General features: G+C 44.3%; 1 protein-coding gene across 2 annotated transcripts; it reads right to left on the bottom strand.

Moving 5' to 3' along the window:
* Nucleotides 1–6,581: 6,581 nt before the first annotated feature.
* LOC141165409 (acetylcholine receptor subunit epsilon-like) lies at nt 6,582–17,083 on the bottom strand. Of its 2 annotated transcripts, XM_073651010.1 has the most exons (12): nt 16,879–17,083; nt 13,741–13,874; nt 13,616–13,660; nt 12,899–13,008; nt 12,660–12,815; nt 12,353–12,456; nt 11,505–11,705; nt 11,136–11,250; nt 10,946–11,060; nt 10,252–10,450; nt 9,978–10,111; nt 6,582–7,043 (listed from the first exon to the last, which is right to left on the bottom strand). In XM_073651010.1, the coding sequence occupies exons 1-12, from the start codon at nt 16,922–16,924 to the stop codon at nt 6,873–6,875; spliced, it is 1,530 nt and encodes a 509-aa protein (XP_073507111.1). In that variant the 5' UTR covers nt 16,925–17,083; the 3' UTR covers nt 6,582–6,872. The 2 variants fall into 2 exon arrangements, with proteins under 2 accessions (XP_073507111.1, XP_073507112.1); XM_073651011.1 differs by lacking the exon at nt 16,879–17,083 and having other exon boundaries at nt 13,616–13,656; nt 13,741–13,838.
* Between the last annotated feature and the right edge of the window lie 1,711 nt (nt 17,084–18,794).

Raw genomic sequence — 18,794 nt, 5'->3', positions numbered from 1 at the left:
TACTGTACCATACTGCAGTACATCTCTCTTCTCAGCCCCTCTATATACTGTACCATCCTGCAGTACATCTCTCCTTTGAGCCTTTTATATACTATACCATCTCGCATTACATCGCTCCTCTCAGATCCTGTATAAACTGTACCATCCTGCTGTACATCTCTCCTCTCAGCCCCTCTATAAAATGTACCATCCTGCAGTACATCTCTCCTCTCAGTCCCTCTGTATACTATATCATCCTGCAGTACATCTCTCCTTGCAGCCCCTCTATAAACTATACCATCCTACAGTACAACTCTCCTCTCAGCCCCTTTTTATACTGTACCATCCTCCAGTACATCTCTCTTCTCAGCCCCTCTGTATACTGTACCATTCTGCAGTACATCTCTCCTCTCAGCCCCTCTATAAACTGTACCATCCTACAGTACAACTCTCCTCTCAGCCCCTTTTTATACTGAACCATCCTCCAGTACATCTCTCCTCTCAGCCCCTCTGTATACTGTGCCATCCTGCAGTGCATCTCTCCTCTCCACCTTTCTATAAACGGTACCTTCCTGCAGTACATCTCTCCTCTCAGCCCCTCTATATACTTTACCATCCTGCAGTACATCTCTGCTCTCAGCCCCTCCGTATACTGTACCATCCTGCAGTACATCTCTCCTCTCAGCCCCTCCGTATACTGTACCATCTTGCAGTACATCTTTCCTCTCAGCCCCTCTATAAACTGCACCATCCTGCAGTACATCTCTCCTCTCAGCCCCTCTGAATACTGTACCATCCTGCAGTATATCTCTCATCTCAGCCCCTCGGTATACTGTACCATCCTGCAGTACATGTCTCCTCTCAGTCCCTCTATATACGGTACCATCCTGCAGTACATCTCTCCTCTCAGCTCCTCCGTTTACTGTACCATCCTGCAGTACATATCTCCTCTCAGTGCCTCTATATACTGTACCATCCTGCAGTACATCTCTCCTCTCAGTCCCTCTCTATACTGTACCATCATGCAGTACATCTCTCCTCTCAGCCCCTCTATATACTGTACTTTCCTGCAGTACATATCTCCCCTCAGCCCTTCTGAATACTGTACCATCCTGCAGTATATCTCTCCTCTCAGCCCCTCTATATACTGTACCATCCTGCAGTACATCCCTCCTTTCAGCCCCTTTGTATACTGTACCATCCTGCAGTACACCTCTCATCTCTGCCCCTCTGTATACTGTACTATCCTGCAGTACATCTCTCCTCTTAGCCCCACTATATACTGTACCATCCTGCAGTGCATATCTCCTCTCAGCCCCTCTATACTGTACCATCCTGCATTACATCTCTACTCTCAGACCCTTTGTATACTGTACAATCCTGCAGTACATCTCTCCTCTCAGCTCCTCTATATACTGTACCTTCCTGCTGTACATCTCTTCTCTCAGCCTTTCTATATACTGTACCATGCTGCAGTACATCTCTCCTCTCAGCCCCTCTGTATACTGTACCATCCTGCAGTACACCTCTCCTCTCAGCCCCTCAGTATACTGTACTATCCTGCAGTACATCTCTCCTCGCAGCCCCTATATATACTATACCATCCTGCATTACATCTCTCCTCTCAGCCCCTCTAAATACTGTACCATCCTGCAGTACATCTCTCCTCTCAGCCCCTCTATATACTTCACCATCCTGCAGTACATTTCTCCTCTCAGCCCCTCTGAATACTGTACCATCCTGCAGTACCTCTCTCCTCTCAGCACCTCCGTATACTGTACCATCCTGCAGTACATGTCTCCTCTCAGCCACTCTATATACTGTACTATCCTGCAGTACATCTCTTCTCTCAGCCCCTCTAAATACTGTACCATCCCGCAGTACATCTCTCCTCTCAGACCCTCTGTACTGTACCATCCTGCAGTACATCTCTCCTCTCAGCCCCTCCGTATACTGTACCATCCTGCTGTATATCTCTCCTCTCAGCACTTCCGTATACTCTACCGTCTTGCAGTACATCTCTCCTCTCAGCCCTTCAGCATACTGTACCATACTGCAGTACATCTCTCTTCTCAGCCCCTCTATATACTGTACCATCCTGCAGTACATCTCTCCTTTGAGCCTTTTATATACTATACCAACTCGCATTACATCGCTCCTCTCAGATCCTGTATAAACTGTACCATCCTGCTGTACATCTCTCCTCTCAGCCCCTCTATAAAATGTACCATCCTGCAGTACATCTCTCCTCTCAGTCCCTCTGTATACTATACCATCCTGCAGTACATCTCTCCTTTCAGCCCCTCTATAAACTGTACCATCCTACAGTACAACTCTCCTCTCAGCCCCTTTTTATACTGTACCATCCTCCAGTACATCTCTCTTCTCAGCCCCTCTGTATACTGTACCATCCTGCGGTACATCTCTCCTCTCAGCCCCTCTATATACTGTACCATCCTGCAGTACATCTCTCTTCTCCACCTTTCTGTAAACTGTACCATCCTGCAGTACATCTCTCCTCTCAGCCCCTCTGTATACTGTACCATCCTGCAGTACATCTCTCCTCTCAGCCCCTCGGAATACTGTACCATCCTGCAGTACATCTCTCCTCTCAGCTCCTCTATATACTGTACCATCCTGCAGTACATCCCTCCTTTCAGCCCCTTTGTATACTGTACCATCCTGCAGTAAACCTCTCATCTCTGCCCCTCTGTATACTGTACTATCCTGCAGTACATCTCTTCTCTCAGCCTTTCTATATACTGTACCATGCTGCAGTACATCTCTCCTCTCAGCCCCTCTGTATACTGTACCATCCTGCAGTACACCTCTCCACTCAGCCCCTCAGTATACTGTACTATCCTGCAGTACATCTCTCCTCGCAGCCCCTATATATACTTTGCCGTCCTGCATTACATCTCTCCTCTCAGCCCCTCTAAATACTGCACCATCCTGCAGTACATCTCTCCTCTCAGCCCCTCTATATACTTCACCATCCTGCAGTACATCTCTCCTCTCAGCCCCTCTGAATACTGTACCATCCTGCAGTACCTCTCTCCTCTCAGCCCCTCCGTATACTGTACCATCCTGCAGTACATGTCTCCTCTCAGCCACTCTATATACTGTACTATCCTGCAGTACATCTCTTCTCTCAGCCCCTCTAAATACTGTACCATCCTGCAGTATATCTCTCCTCTCAGCCCCTCTGTACTGTACCATCCTGCAGTACATCTCTCCTCTCAGCCCCTCCGTATACTGTACCATCCTGCAGTATATCTCTCCTCTCAGCCCTTCCGTATACTGTACCGTCTTGCAGTACATCTCTCCTCTCAGCCCTTCAGCATACTGTACCATACTGCAGTACATCTCTCTTCTCAGCCCCTCTATATACTGTACCATCCTGCAGTACATCTCTCCTTTGAGCCTTTTATATACTATACCATCTCGCATTACATCGCTCCTCTCAGATCCTGTATAAACTGTACCATCCTGCTGTACATCTCTCCTCTCAGCCCCTCTATAAAATGTACCATCCTGCAGTACATCTCTCCTCTCAGTCCCTCTGTATACTATATCATCCTGCAGTACATCTCTCCTTGCAGCCCCTCTATAAACTATACCATCCTACAGTACAACTCTCCTCTCAGCCCCTTTTTATACTGTACCATCCTCCAGTACATCTCTCTTCTCAGCCCCTCTGTATACTGTACCATTCTGCAGTACATCTCTCCTCTCAGCCCCTCTATAAACTGTACCATCCTACAGTACAACTCTCCTCTCAGCCCCTTTTTATACTGTACCATCCTCCAGTACATCTCTCCTCTCAGCCCCTCTGTATACTGTGCCATCCTGCAGTGCATCTCTCTTCTCCACCTTTCTATAAACGGTACCTTCCTGCAGTACATCTCTCCTCTCAGCCCCTCTATATACTTTACCATCCTGCAGTACATCTCTGCTCTCAGCCCCTCCGTATACTGTACCATCCTGCAGTACATCTCTCCTCTCAGCCCCTCCGTATACTGTACCATCTTGCAGTACATCTTTCCTCTCAGCCCCTCTATAAACTGCACCATCCTGCAGTACATCTCTCCTCTCAGCCCCTCTGAATACTGTACCATCCTGCAGTATATCTCTCATCTCAGCCCCTCGGTATACTGTACCATCCTGCAGTACATGTCTCCTCTCAGTCCCTCTATATACGGTACCATCCTGCAGTACATCTCTCCTCTCAGCTCCTCCGTTTACTGTACCATCCTGCAGTACATATCTCCTCTCAGTGCCTCTATATACTGTACCATCCTGCAGTACATCTCTCCTCTCAGTCCCTCTCTATACTGTACCATCATGCAGTACATCTCTCCTCTCAGCCCCTCTATATACTGTACTTTCCTGCAGTACATATCTCCCCTCAGCCCTTCTGAATACTGTACCATCCTGCAGTATATCTCTCCTCTCAGCCCCTCTATATACTGTACCATCCTGCAGTACATCCCTCCTTTCAGCCCCTTTGTATACTGTACCATCCTGCAGTACACCTCTCATCTCTGCCCCTCTGTATACTGTACTATCCTGCAGTACATCTCTCCTCTTAGCCCCACTATATACTGTACCATCCTGCAGTGCATATCTCCTCTCAGCCCCTCTATACTGTACCATCCTGCATTACATCTCTACTCTCAGACCCTTTGTATACTGTACAATCCTGCAGTACATCTCTCCTCTCAGCTCCTCTATATACTGTACCTTCCTGCTGTACATCTCTTCTCTCAGCCTTTCTATATACTGTACCATGCTGCAGTACATCTCTCCTCTCAGCCCCTCTGTATACTGTACCATCCTGCAGTACACCTCTCCTCTCAGCCCCTCAGTATACTGTACTATCCTGCAGTACATCTCTCCTCGCAGCCCCTATATATACTATACCATCCTGCATTACATCTCTCCTCTCAGCCCCTCTAAATACTGTACCATCCTGCAGTACATCTCTCCTCTCAGCCCCTCTATATACTTCACCATCCTGCAGTACATTTCTCCTCTCAGCCCCTCTGAATACTGTACCATCCTGCAGTACCTCTCTCCTCTCAGCACCTCCGTATACTGTACCATCCTGCAGTACATGTCTCCTCTCAGCCACTCTATATACTGTACTATCCTGCAGTACATCTCTTCTCTCAGCCCCTCTAAATACTGTACCATCCCGCAGTACATCTCTCCTCTCAGACCCTCTGTACTGTACCATCCTGCAGTACATCTCTCCTCTCAGCCCCTCCGTATACTGTACCATCCTGCTGTATATCTCTCCTCTCAGCACTTCCGTATACTCTACCGTCTTGCAGTACATCTCTCCTCTCAGCCCTTCAGCATACTGTACCATACTGCAGTACATCTCTCTTCTCAGCCCCTCTATATACTGTACCATCCTGCAGTACATCTCTCCTTTGAGCCTTTTATATACTATACCAACTCGCATTACATCGCTCCTCTCAGATCCTGTATAAACTGTACCATCCTGCTGTACATCTCTCCTCTCAGCCCCTCTATAAAATGTACCATCCTGCAGTACATCTCTCCTCTCAGTCCCTCTGTATACTATACCATCCTGCAGTACATCTCTCCTTGCAGCCCCTCTATAAACTGTACCATCCTACAGTACAACTCTCCTCTCAGCCCCTTTTTATACTGTACCATCCTCCAGTACATCTCTCTTCTCAGCCCCTCTGTATACTGTACCATCCTGCGGTACATCTCTCCTCTCAGCCCCTCTATATACTGTACCATCCTGCAGTACATCTCTCTTCTCCACCTTTCTGTAAACTGTACCATCCTGCAGTACATCTCTCCTCTCAGCCCCTCTGTATACTGTACCATCCTGCAGTACATCTCTCCTCTCAGCCCCTCTATATACTTTACCATCCTGCAGTACATCTCTCCTCTCAGTCCCTCTGTATACTGTACTATCCTGCAATACATATCTCCTCTCATTCCCTCTGTATACTGTACCATCCTGCAGTACATCTCTCCTCTCAGCCCCTTCGTATACTGTACCATCCTGCAGTACATCTCTCCTCTCACTCCCTCTCTATACTGTACCATCCTGCAGTACATCTCTCCTCTCAGCCGTTCTATATACTGTACCATCCTGCAGTAAATCTCTCGTCTCAGCCCCTCCGTATACTGTACCATTCTGCAGTACATCTCTCCTCTCACTCCCTCTCTATACTGTACCATCCTGCAGTACATCTCTCCTCTCAGCCCTTCTATATACTGTACCATCCTGCAGTAAATCTCTCGTCTCAGCCCCTCCGTATACTGTACCATACTGCAGTACATCTCTCCTCTCAGCCCCTCTATATACTCTACCATCCTGCAGTACATTGCTCCTCTCCTAGATGAGAGACTGCACTGCGCTCCGGTAAATACTAGAGGTGCAGCCTTAAGAGGGTGATATGTGCAAAACGAGGCAAATTTAGAAATGGGTTACCTTGGCACAAAGTAATAAATATATGTGCACTTCATTATAAGAGCACGTCGTGATTTTGGGAATACCCCTTTAAGCACTTAACTTCTCATTATCTTCTCACTATAGAGCAAGATTCACGATGGAAAAAAAACACTGATTAAATTTATTTAAAGGGATACACACAATTATTGCTCCAAAGAGGAAAACATCTTGAACTTCCGAAGAAAGACATTGATAAGAAAACCGAGTAGAATTTACAAATATACATTTAATCGAGTCAGAATCGGTGAACTTCATAGACAGAATACAACATGGCGGCAAACCCTTCGGACAGCGCAGATATTTGCCCGTGTCGGCTGCGGAGATCATTCACCCTAAAGGCACAAGATCGGGATTCTCAGCGTCTTGAGATTCTCAACGTCTTGAGATTTTTTCATGCAGACGGTTCATACAGACGACTGTCGCCAGCAAAGGCGCGATCTGGGGCGCTATTAAAATGTCCCATAAGGAAGATGGCGAGAGTCCCCACCATGAAGAGTGGAAGGGCGACCGAAAAACACAGGACATCCAACACCTTTCCAACCATCACCCAGTTCTCCATTTCCTGCGAGATAAAGAGGATTATATATTACGTTACATCCATGAGGAGTGACAGGCGGGAGGTGAAAAATGCTGCAACCTGCACAGGCAAGTGATGACGGAAACACCAGAAATATAAAATAACCACTAGTCCACCAGGGATTTTATTCATTTTACCACTAGACCATCAGAGGGCTCGTTTACTCATTAGAGTTCTACGGATGTTATTACTTATCCACCAGACATCCAGGCATGCTATAAACTAGATCACTAGACCACCAGGGATAATACTGGCTAACCCACAAGATCACATATATTAGTTGCCAACCTATTAGACAATTGTCAATAGATTACCAGGAAAACTCCGAATTAAGCCTCTAGACCCCTCAAAGACATTACTAGCTTCCCCTCTAGTCCACCAGGGATAATATTGGCTAATTGACAAGATCACATGTATTAGTTGCCAAACTACTAGACAACAATTTTGTATCCAATAGACTTCCAGGAAAATTCTAGACATTAGTGGACCACCAGGGATATTACGGATCCAACTTCGTACCATCAAATACAAAGGGTAAAGCAGTGGGTTATTATGTAATAAACCACCAGATTACCTGGGATAGTACTGTATAAACCAGTGTCAGGATTCCTGTTGTCCTTCTACAGTTTGACCACTAGTGGCTGCTATTGCACCTCGATAATTGTGCTGCAATTCCACTCCTTACCACTGGAGGCTGCTGTTGTATCCTGCAATTGCCCTTTACTAAGATGGCAGATTGTGAACTTGTGGAATCCATCTTGTTTCCTGTTTGTACCTACTTAACCCCTTCATCACCTTGGGATTTTCCGTTTTTGCGTTTTTGTTTTTTTTGCTCCCCGTCTTCCCAGAGTCATACCTTTTTTATATTTTGGTCAATATGGCCATGTGAGGGCTTATTTTTTGAGGGATGTGTTATACTTTTGAACGACATCATTGATTTTGCCATATCATGTACTGGAAAACGGAAAAAAAAAAATTTAAGTGCGGCGAAATTACAAAAAAAGTGCAATTCCACAATTATTTTTTTGGTTTTTTATTTATCATGTTCACTGTATGATAAAACTGACCTGCCATTATGATTCCCCAGGTCATTACGAGTTTGTAGACACCAAACATGTATAGGTTCTTTTTTTATTTAAGTCATGAAAAAAAAATCCAAAGTTTGTAAAAAAGTTTTTTTAAAAAATGGCGCCCTTTTCCGAGACCCGTAACGTCTCCATTTTTCGGGATCTGGGGCCGGTTGAGGGCTTAATTTTTGCGTGCCGGGCTGATATTTTTATTGATACCATTTTGGGGTAGATCCGATGTTTTGATCGCCCGTTATGGCATTTTATTGTGATGTTGCAGCGACCCAAAAAACCCGTAATTATGACGTTTTGATATTTTTTTCTCATTACCCGTTTACTGATCGGATTAATTCTTTTTATATGTTGATAGATCGGGCGATTCTGAACGCGGCGACACCAAATATGTGTATTTATTTTTTTATTGTTTTATTTTGTATTGGGCAAAAAAATAATTTAATTTAATATTTTTAAAACCTTTTTTTTTACACTTTACTTGCTTCAATAGTCTCCTTAGGAAACTTGAAGCTGCGATCTTCTGATTGCTTGCGCTACAGATGGCAGGACTACTAATAACGCTTCTTGTTCCTTGCTCGTGCTCCTTCGGCCACTGGATTCCAGCAGTTCTACTCCAGTATCGTAACAACTAGTGATAATATTTGATAAACCACTGGACCACCAGGGACACCATCTGCTAAATAACAGGACCCTCACAGTCCTTATTAGACAACTCTATCACTACTAGGTCTGTCTGAGTTTGCAGGACATCGGGCATATGAACTGCCTATAATGCCTCTCTGGAGGTAGTGTACAGAGGTGTGGACTGGGCTGTCATGAAGACACCAATCACGTTGTCATGTGCATAATGTGTATAGTGTCATGCATCTTTTATATATATTGTGGTATGTGATGTTTACCTATAATATGTATAGAGTATAAGGAATGTAAAGGTAATACATAAGTGTACTGTATAGGATAGCTTAGGGTAAGACATAGTTTAGGACACAAGGTAGGTAGTATAAGATAGTAACTGTAGTTAGGTAGTAACGTTAGCGTTAGGTAAGAGTTAAAGTTTGGGACTAGCCCATAGTGGGAGGGGCATAGTGCTAGGGCAAGTGACTGCTTTCTGTAGTTAGGCAGATAGGGCCAGGTTGGTGAGGGTTGTATAGCAAGGTGAGAGTACACAGTGTTCTGGGCAGTATGAGGCCTTACTAGAACTCCCTGGATGGATATACTCCTGTAATGTCTGGAGCTCAAGGCTCAATCCAGGTGCGAGGGCGGGCACCCTAACCCTTTCCTTACATAGGAAGATTGATATGGAGTCGCAGGTGGGAGAAGTAACGGACTTCGGACGTACTGCGGGACTGGGCTGGGGATCCCTGGGACTGACAGGAGCAGTGAAATCAGGGATAGTCCAGGTAGAACGGAAGGAAAATCGGGAACTATGATGGGGGAAGCAAGAAACGGAAAGTGCTGGGCCCGATGCTGCGTCTCGCCATATGATGCGAACAGACTGTTGAGTAAACTTCTTTATCATGAAACGAACTGAATGTCGCCTGATCCATGTGCAGCAGCTCCTGAAATTGAAGACTTGGAGACAGCTGAGGTCTGCAGCCTACAAGAGAGTGCAACGCACCCTACACGTGACAGCACATTTGGACTGGGACACAAAGTTCCCAGTAGAGTGCCAGGGAGACATGGAGCAGCAGCTCACCCACGCCTGCTGCCAATAACTACAGTAGGTTAGTGAGAGTTTTCATTTAACCACAAGTCCACCAGGGACTATACATTGCCCACTGCGTTATCTAGGACCAAAGGAAAAGACCACTTCATGGATAAATGGCTGGATGCTTACGGCTCCGGTGGCATTCTGCTCCTTTGTACTGGCGGTGATGAAATTGCAGGCGTCTACACAGTCCTTGATTTCTGGAGCGCATTGGGCCAAGTTTCTATACAAAGTGGTGGTCACATCGGCATCGAACAGATGATCTAGAAGAGAGATGGGGGGCCATTAGTATTCGGCTTTGTGGAGTTGTGATACGTTCTGATGTTTCTACAACACATTTGGTCATCATTGCATCTCCTCTGTCATTACGAGACCTCTGTGGTTCCTTCCTTGTACTTCTCACCTTTGTGACCCCTGATTATCCCGTGTCTGTCTCTCTGCCTTTCAAACATCAACTCGCTCCGGGGTTTCTTCAGAACATACTCCTCAGCCTTTAGCATGATTCCAAGCGAGCTCCGTCTTCTCTCTCGTGGGGTCTCCTCCGTCTCATCGCACGGCGCTATCTCCATGTGCAAGTAACGTGGTAGCACCTCCAGGAGCATCTGATGGATAAAGAGCACCCAACTGAGATCATTAGTGTATAAAGTATCACCCAGGAGCTCATGTCTGGGGTCCAAGTGCCCAAATGTGGCCCCAAAAATTACATCTAAATCTATGATTTTGGGTAACAATGAATTACTATATTTTACATTAATATCAACTGCAACACTGTTGGATAGTCATAGTCCGTGACTCCTGAATTATCTGTTGGAGTCAATGGAAGTCTGGCTCTCAGGAAGACGTTACATCATAGAGGGTGCCAGGTTTGCCGCGGCTTTCCTGGTAAAATAAGTGGCGCAACAAAAGTTTCTAATGAGATGTTGCATTAGGAAACATCTACTATTAATGACTCCTGCATTGTCTGTTGGAGTCTATGGTAGTCTGGCTATTTTAAGCTTTAACCTGTCCCATTGATTTTTGGTATTTCGGAGGGTATGTAAGTGGGAAGTAATCCTCTAAGTTGGGAGTCAATACTTTGCCATGATTAAGGTTCTCACGCGTTTCACGCTGGCAGTCAGGTTGTGGGTACTTGGCGTTCGTAGAGACACGTTCAAGACGATGACGCAGCTGAGAACGATGAGCGTTGATACGAGCATTACAAAGATCAGATACCTGGAAGATAAATGCTGCATTTAGGTCAACGAGAGTTTCCAAGCAACCATGTTGGTAGAAGACAATGTCACCCACTTGCCGATGAGAGGGACACTGAGCGATGTCTCTGGGACACTCTGAGCAATGAGGAACAGAAACACAGTCTGGGCCAGGAGAACCGAGATGGATAATGTGCACTTCTGACCACCAGCTGGAGAAGATGGAGATGAAAAGGAAATGCAACCAATTTACATCTATAAAGTAAGAAGAGCAACTCCACCAGTATGGATAGAGGCGGTATTACGAGAAACACCCTCAATGACTTTGGTATCTACAAAAAAATTCAGGTACCACTCTCAGATGTTCTTCCCAGATGGGGAAACCTTCATTACTCAACTGGTGGTTTAAGCGTGGAATTGCTCCTCAAGGTATTGGTCATCACGTCGTGGTACATGTCCACCTCACCTTTAGCTGGAAGGAAGTACACTAGTACGGCCAGGGATGATATCATCACACATGGTACAATAACATTGATGATGTAAAACAAGGGTTTTCGCTGGATAATCAAGTAGAAGCGTATCTCCTGGTACTCCACATCTTCTGGGGTGTACACCTTGTTTATAACCTTCTTTGCAGGACGGTGCTTGATCGCCCACTCTCCATTCTCTAGAGAGAATATATAGATCATAGTGACAATGTGTGGTCTGGATATAAGGACTAATAAGATGCAGTATGAGTCAAGAAATCTTGTTGTCTCACACCAGTAGGCAAAACTTTGCTGTAAATCTTCTTTAGAAGCTAATTTAGGACCTCACAAAACATAAGACCTTTTGCTCCTTGATACACATTTTATAGTCAACCGATTGGGATGGCTTCAACTTTTTGGTAGAACACATGGCAGAGATCATCTATTAGATAATGCATGTAGCAGGTGATCTCTGTAGAACCACCATGAACATTTCAGATACCACCTTGAGATGTTCTGCCCACATGAGGACTCCTTCATTAGAATGTTACTCAACTGGTGATTTATGGACTACCCATGAGTGGAATTGCCCACAAAGATATACGGTAAATGTAGAAGGACTAGTTCTACTGAAGAACATCTAGTCTAAGAGGTTCTTGTATAAAAATATGACCCCTGAGATCATATTTGTAGAACACCCTTTGGGAGGAAACATGTAGGAGTTACACCATCAGGGATCGGGTTGTGGAAGAACTGCGGTTTTGGAGTCTCTCTTACGGGCTTCACAATCAGGACATGTGTAAATGGTCACCTGGAAGAGAAGCAACATCAAGTCCAGTAGAGTCACCTGTAAAAGCCTCCGGGTCAATGTCCACCCACTCAATCTTTTCAACTCCTGCATCATCAAGAGCCAACTGTAGGTCAACCTCTTGTGCATTGTAGGTTTTAGATCTGAAAAAAAAATGACCCAGAAATCTTGAACCCAGATTTCTAAAGCATGTCTTCTTTTGCCCCTTAGTTATTAAGGGGCTTAATGGGCCACAGATGAGGAAGTCAAGTTAAGTGACCCATAAGTGGCTTATATGTAACCATACACCCAATTATGGAGGTCCAACCTTAACTAAAGCTGGCACCATAAGAATCGATGATATTACCTGAACACCAGCGAGCAGTTCTGCCAATCAAATGGGAAGTACTTCACATCAACGCTGCAGGTACTCCTGAAAATGGCTGGAGGAAGCCAGTACATAAATCCAGTGCTGTACACCAGTACATTGGCATAGTACGCCACATCAAACTGACCATCAATACTGAAAGAAAGTAAAAAATTGCCCAGTGAAGGTAAAAATAATAAATTCCCCCAAAAAGGACAAGCTCATATTTCTACACTTACTTGTTCTCCAGGACTATATCTGGAAGCCATACCATGTGATATGGAACCCGTACAACGTTAATGCCGCCATAGTCCGATATATTCCAGGTCAGTCGGTAATCGTCCCAAGTCTTTAGGAGATTGAAAAATTACCAGGGTCACAAATGTGAGGTCCCCGTACACAATAGATCAAGTCTCAGCTACCTGGACCTCTGCCCCTATAATTTTATAACTTTAATTTCAAGCATGACTCTGAGGGAGTTACACCCTATGGGCTATTATCAACTGGCTAAAATTAGTGGTGGTGTGACCATTAAGAGGTCCCAGTTAATTTACTGGGTTACTGGTGGGGGGGATATCATTAATTTACAGATATTGATGGCTTGAAGCTTTTGGGTCCCAAGACAAGAACTGTAGTAGGGCCCCACACCTGCCTTGAGCTATTTATAATACTGGTGTCTTCTTCATTGGTAGGAGAACCTCTGGAACCCTAAAGATACCAGGGCTCAGGTGTGACTGCGATTCTGCACCCACTATAGGAATGCCACTGTGTTACCCACTACCTTTCAGCAGCTCCGTAGTTTTGCAAGGACTATGAACTGGGCTTTCCTTTTCTTGGGGTCAGTTTGAATTTCAGTAGTTGGACACTCTCATGTATGTCTAGGCCAGGAAAGTCTAAAGAACTTTTGGACTGCGTTTTTGAGAATCAGGCTTTAACCAAGTGTATATATTACTCACGATTAATATCCACACGTTGGTCGTCAGGGTCTCTTCTCTTTCTTTCTGCCAAAATAAGTGAATGAGAACAAAGTGTTATCCAACTTCATGGGTCTGGCATAAATTAAGACATGGAGGACACCTACCAGGGAGATGAGGTTGGTCAATGTGAGTTTCAGATGTACTTCAAGGTTATCCTTGATGGATTTTACTGGACGGCATTGTTTGTCATAGTTGGAGAAGAGGTCCTCTATCAGTCGGGCCTCACTGGCCAATGAACCTAGGACAAGAGGAAACAACTGCAAATATAATTTGTTATAGATATAATTGTAAAATCTATGGAGTTCTCATATTAACATTGAAGTATGGATTGAATGGAGCGAAGTCTGGCTCCATTACCTCCAGATGATCCTTAACTGTGGCTGAGACCCCCTTGCTAGGAACAGGTAATTAAAGGGGGTTATCTAATAGATCACATACACCATTGCATTTCTCTTCTTTTGCAGAAGAATGTAGAAGGCGACAGATTTATGGCCTGTGGAGATGCCCTATGGCCCTCGTTCCCCTGTTTACAGAGAACTGAAAACAGACTGCAACTGAAAACAGAATGCTTTGTTCCCAATCCAAATTATGAATATTGGGGTTTTTATGAACAGCAGGGGTCCGACAGTTATGCAAGTCATATTTTCATATTTGTGACGAAGTGGTAAATGTCTTACATCACGGGCTGGTTACCATAACACCTTTAAATGAAATATCGGTAAGATGGATGATGCTATCCATGCCATGTTTCCTACCTATGTAAAGGTATAATCGTGATAGGAAACATGACAGTAATATCTCCCACCTGGGACCTCCAGGGATGAAGATACCATAGAATTTGGGAATCTCACAATTTTCTAAGACTGAGCCACATCCTATGGTTTTCTGAAGACCAGCCCTGTTATAAGTTACTGGAGGGGAGGTATGTGGGCGTAACTTGTGTTAATAAAAGCTAAAGCCAAATTATAATCTTTGTCAGTCCTGGGAGATGCAGTTTACTGTAGTTTTGTCTGTTGTCCCTCAAAATAAAAGTACTTCCCTTCATAAAAGCCAGGGCCAATGCTGCGACCTCAGGTTTAGTACATTTTTTTCTGTATATCCTTTTTATTTTTTGTACGGTAATTGTTTACATTGTATTGTTTTGTCCATTTTGTAACCTCTTTTGTATATTTCTTTAAACACTGCCTACCTTTTCCGGATTAAATATCTAAAATGGAAAACTTTGTTCCTCTTGCTCTGTAAACCGCACCACTGAAGCCATACGCTACCTGTCGGGTGTCCAATTGGCCTGTATAAATGTTTGGTGGTGGCAGCTAGTTTTTCGTGGGTTATTGGGAAGCTTAGCAGTGACTGTACCAGAGTATATATATATTCCATGCGTTGGAATCGGATGTGTATATACTATACATTCCCTGTGAGCTCAAGAATATCCAGCCTAGTAGTGAAAGCCACCGCGGCCTCATCCGTCAATTGTCAGCCAATTGCGTAATTGTCTTGATGATTGGAGGCGGTGGAGAGCTTGTTCTTGAGCGTCTGGCAACGGTGGGGAGATATCTGTGGGATGTCTCAGCTGTTCTCTGACATTACTCTACATGGAGCTTGTATATTTAAAGTCTCCATGGATGGTTGACTTTAGATTGGTCAACCAAGGTTTAGGAGTACCCCAATTACTTGAAGTTTGAATGGGTGTCAAGAATATCAGTTTTCCATCCCAGTGACTATGGGGCATTGGACTAATTCAGATCGATGAACATTATGGTTCCTATCACTTTAGTTGCCATTCATAGAACATCTCAGCAGATTGTCCCAGGGAACCTGATATTTGAACCTGATATTTGAACCTGATATTTGACCACATGTTTAGATATCCTAAATATTAAATGTCTGAATGAGTAGGTATTGCAAGTGTCGTCCAATTTATAGAAGGTATTTTACCATAGAGACCCTTGTTTATTGGTCACATACAGGAACACTTTTGTGATTCTTGGAAGAGTTGGACCCAATGATTTAAATTCGACAGTAGTGGATACTCATAAAAGTCCTGGTGGACTGAAAATGCAAAGATAAATATTCCAATAACTAGATGCCTGAATAAGTAACTAATATGGGGTTTCTCCATTATGGGGACCCCTGTTTGATAGGTTCGGGGGCTTCACTATGTTAGTGGGCATGGACATTGCGGTTCCTCCGATCATAACAGCTTCAGATAGAAGATGTCAGCAGCTTGTCCTTCACGTACTTAATGTCTGACTGTTGTCTGAAACGGATAGAAGCTCCAAACTATGCCAACTACTTGGCAACTAAATGAGTAGCTATTAAATGAATTGTCCATTATAGAACCTCAGTTTGACTGTTAGAATCGGGAGCTTCATCAAGTACTGTTTACAGTTTTGTTGGACCCACAGATTTCAATGGACATGGACACTGAAGTTCCTCCACCAGATTAGCTATAAATATAATATAAAAGATCCCAGGAGTTTGCCCCTGAGGGACTTGAAGTTTGAACATTAACCAAAATGGACACCTCATTAAGAAAGGACTTCATGTTTGATCAAAGCCTTCCAATGGCTATCTAAATAAGAAGCTATTAAAGGAGTTGGAAGGCCAGCCACAGGTGAATATTTCATGGTTAGAGCTCCATCAAGCTTGGTTCAAGGTTTTGGACCTTGATTTCAGTGAACATGGACTTGAGGTGCCTCCAACCATTATTACTAATTACAGAAGATTTACTGTGGCTTTTCCCTGGGTGACTTGAAGATTGACCATTGACCACATTACAGTAGACCGACTCCTTAAGATCAGTGAACATTTTTTTGTTGGAAGACTCAACACATCATTTCCTCCATTGGCCTTCTGCTTCTGTAGCTATCTAATACTTCAAAGGAAATGACCTAAGGTCAAAAAGGACTGATAATTCTTATTGCACAAGCTAGTCACCAGATTGGCCCAAATCTACAAGAACCATGGTCCAGTAAGTACAGTACGCACTTAGACAACTGATTGCTTGCACAGATAATGGTTGTGCAGAATGATGGCAGACAATAGTTTACTCCATAAGGTGCATTGTCCTATTTCAAGATAGTTGTTACACCTTACTAAACATCCCAGGTATGGTGGGCTACACAAGGCGGTGGAAACTACCCCCACAGCGATCACATATATGGTGCAGACAGTGAGCAGGAAAACAAGAGAGACACACAACACACTGGCAGCTCTATACATAGACGGAGAGGAAGACTCACAGCTCAGAAGTGGAAGCAGCAAGAAAGTTCTCAACCACCAATGCATGATTAGATTGTCAGCTTCACGCCCAGCAAAATAGGGCTGTAATACAGGAGCGAGACCAGGACAGTGCAGGAGAATGGAGCAAGAAATCTAACGACAGGATCCGGTGTCTCCTACAAAAAAATATAGTCTCTTGTCCCCAAAGACATTTCTCCGTGACGCCCCCTGACCCTAAATGCAATGCACAGCTGTCACTAGTATCACTGCCACTGACAGACCGCGCCCCCTACTCATAACATATATGGTATGTGACTCTATGTGTGTACAGTACAGAGCAAAAGTTTGGACACACCTTCTCATTTAAAGATTTTTCTGTATTTTCATGACTTTAAAAATTGTACATTCGCACTGAAGGCATCAAAACTATGAATTATCACATGTGGAATTATATACTTAACAAAGAAGTGTGAAACAACTGAAAATATGTCTTATATTCTAGGTTCTTCACAGTAGCCCCCTTTTGCTTTGATGACTGCTTTGCACACTCTTGGCATTCTCTTGATGAGCTTCAAGAGGTAGTCACCGGAAATGGTTTTCACTTCACAGATGTGCCCTGTCAGGTTTAGTAAGTGGGATTTCTTGCCTTATAAATGGGGTTGGGACCATCAGTTGTGTTGTGCAGAAGTCAGGTGGATACACAGCTGATAGTCCTACTGAATAGACTGTTAGAATTTGTATTATGGCAAGAAAAAAGCAGCTAAGTAAAGAAAAACGAGTGGCCATCATTACTTTAAGAAATGAAGGTCAGTCAGTCCGAAAAATTGGGCAAACTTTGAAAGTGTCCCCAAGTGCAGTTGCAAACACCATCAAGCGCTACAAAGAAACTGGCTCACATGAGGACCGCCCCAGGAAAGGAAGACCAAGAGTCACCTCTGCTTCTGAGGATAAGTTTATCCGAGTCACCAGCCTCAGAAATCGCAGGTTAACAGCAGCTCAGATTAGAGACCAGGTCAATGCCACACAGAGTTCTAGCAGCAGACACATCTCTTCAACAACTGTTAAGAGGAGACTTTGTGCAGCCGGCCTTCATGGTAAAATAGCTGCTAGGAAACCACTGCTAAGGACAGGCAACAAGCAGAAGAGACTTGTTTGGGCTAAAGAACGCAAGGAATGGACATTAGACCAGTGGAAATCTGTGCTTTGCTCTGATGAGTCCAAATTTGACATCTTTGGTTCCAACCACCGTGTCTTTGTGCGACGCAGAAAAGGTGAACGGATGGACTCTACATGCCTGGTTTCCACCGTGAAGCATGGAGGAGGAGGTGTGATGGTGTGGGGGTGCTTTGCTGGTGACACTGTTGGGGATTTATTCATAATTGAGGGCATACTGAACCAGCATGGCTACCACAGCATCTTGCAGCGGCATGCTATTCCATCCGGTTTGCGTTTAGTTGGACCATCATTTATTTTTCAACAGGACAATGACCCCAAACACCTCCAGGCTGTGTAAGGACTATTTGACCAAGAAGGAGAGTGATGGGGGGCTACGCCAGATGACCTGGCCTCCACAGTCACCAGACCTAAACCCAATCGAGATGGTTTGGGGTGAGCTGGACCGCAGAGTGAAGGCAAAAGGGCCAACAAGTGCTAAGCATCTCTGGGAACTCCTTCAAGATTGTTGGAAGACCATTTCCGGTGAATACCTCTTGAAGCTCATCGAGAGAATGCCAAGAGTGTGCAAAGCAGTCATCAAAGCAAAAGGTGGCTACTGTGAAGAACCTAGAATATAAGACATATTTTCAGTTGTTTCGCACTTTTTTGTTAAGTATATAATTCCACATGGAGTAATTCATAGTTTTGATGTCTTCAGTGTGAATGTACAATATTCATAGTCATGAAAATACAGAAAAATCTTTAAATGAGAAGGTGTGTC

The sequence above is a fragment of the Phyllobates terribilis genome, unplaced genomic scaffold (assembly GCF_046119375.1).
Source record: "Phyllobates terribilis strain yellow unplaced genomic scaffold, ASM4611937v1 Scaffold_11__3_contigs__length_659146591, whole genome shotgun sequence".
In the NCBI taxonomy this organism is placed as follows: Eukaryota; Metazoa; Chordata; class Amphibia; order Anura; family Dendrobatidae; genus Phyllobates; species Phyllobates terribilis.
Note: the sequence above shows the minus strand (reverse complement) of the source record. Positions and strands in the feature narration are given on the sequence as shown.

Excerpts from the sequence above, each read along its gene's own strand:
- LOC141165409 (XM_073651010.1), bottom strand. The coding sequence starts at position 16,924 with ATGCATTGGTGGTTGAGAACTTTCTTGCTGCTTCCACTTCTGAGCT. Across the intron at positions 12,457-12,659 it reads AACTGCTCGCTGGTGTTCAG|ATCTAAAACCTACAATGCAC; the intron begins GTAATATCATCG and ends TTTTTTTTTCAG. Across the intron at positions 7,044-9,977 it reads AGCAGAATGCCACCGGAGCC|GAAATGGAGAACTGGGTGAT; the intron begins GTAAGCATCCAG and ends TTTATCTCGCAG.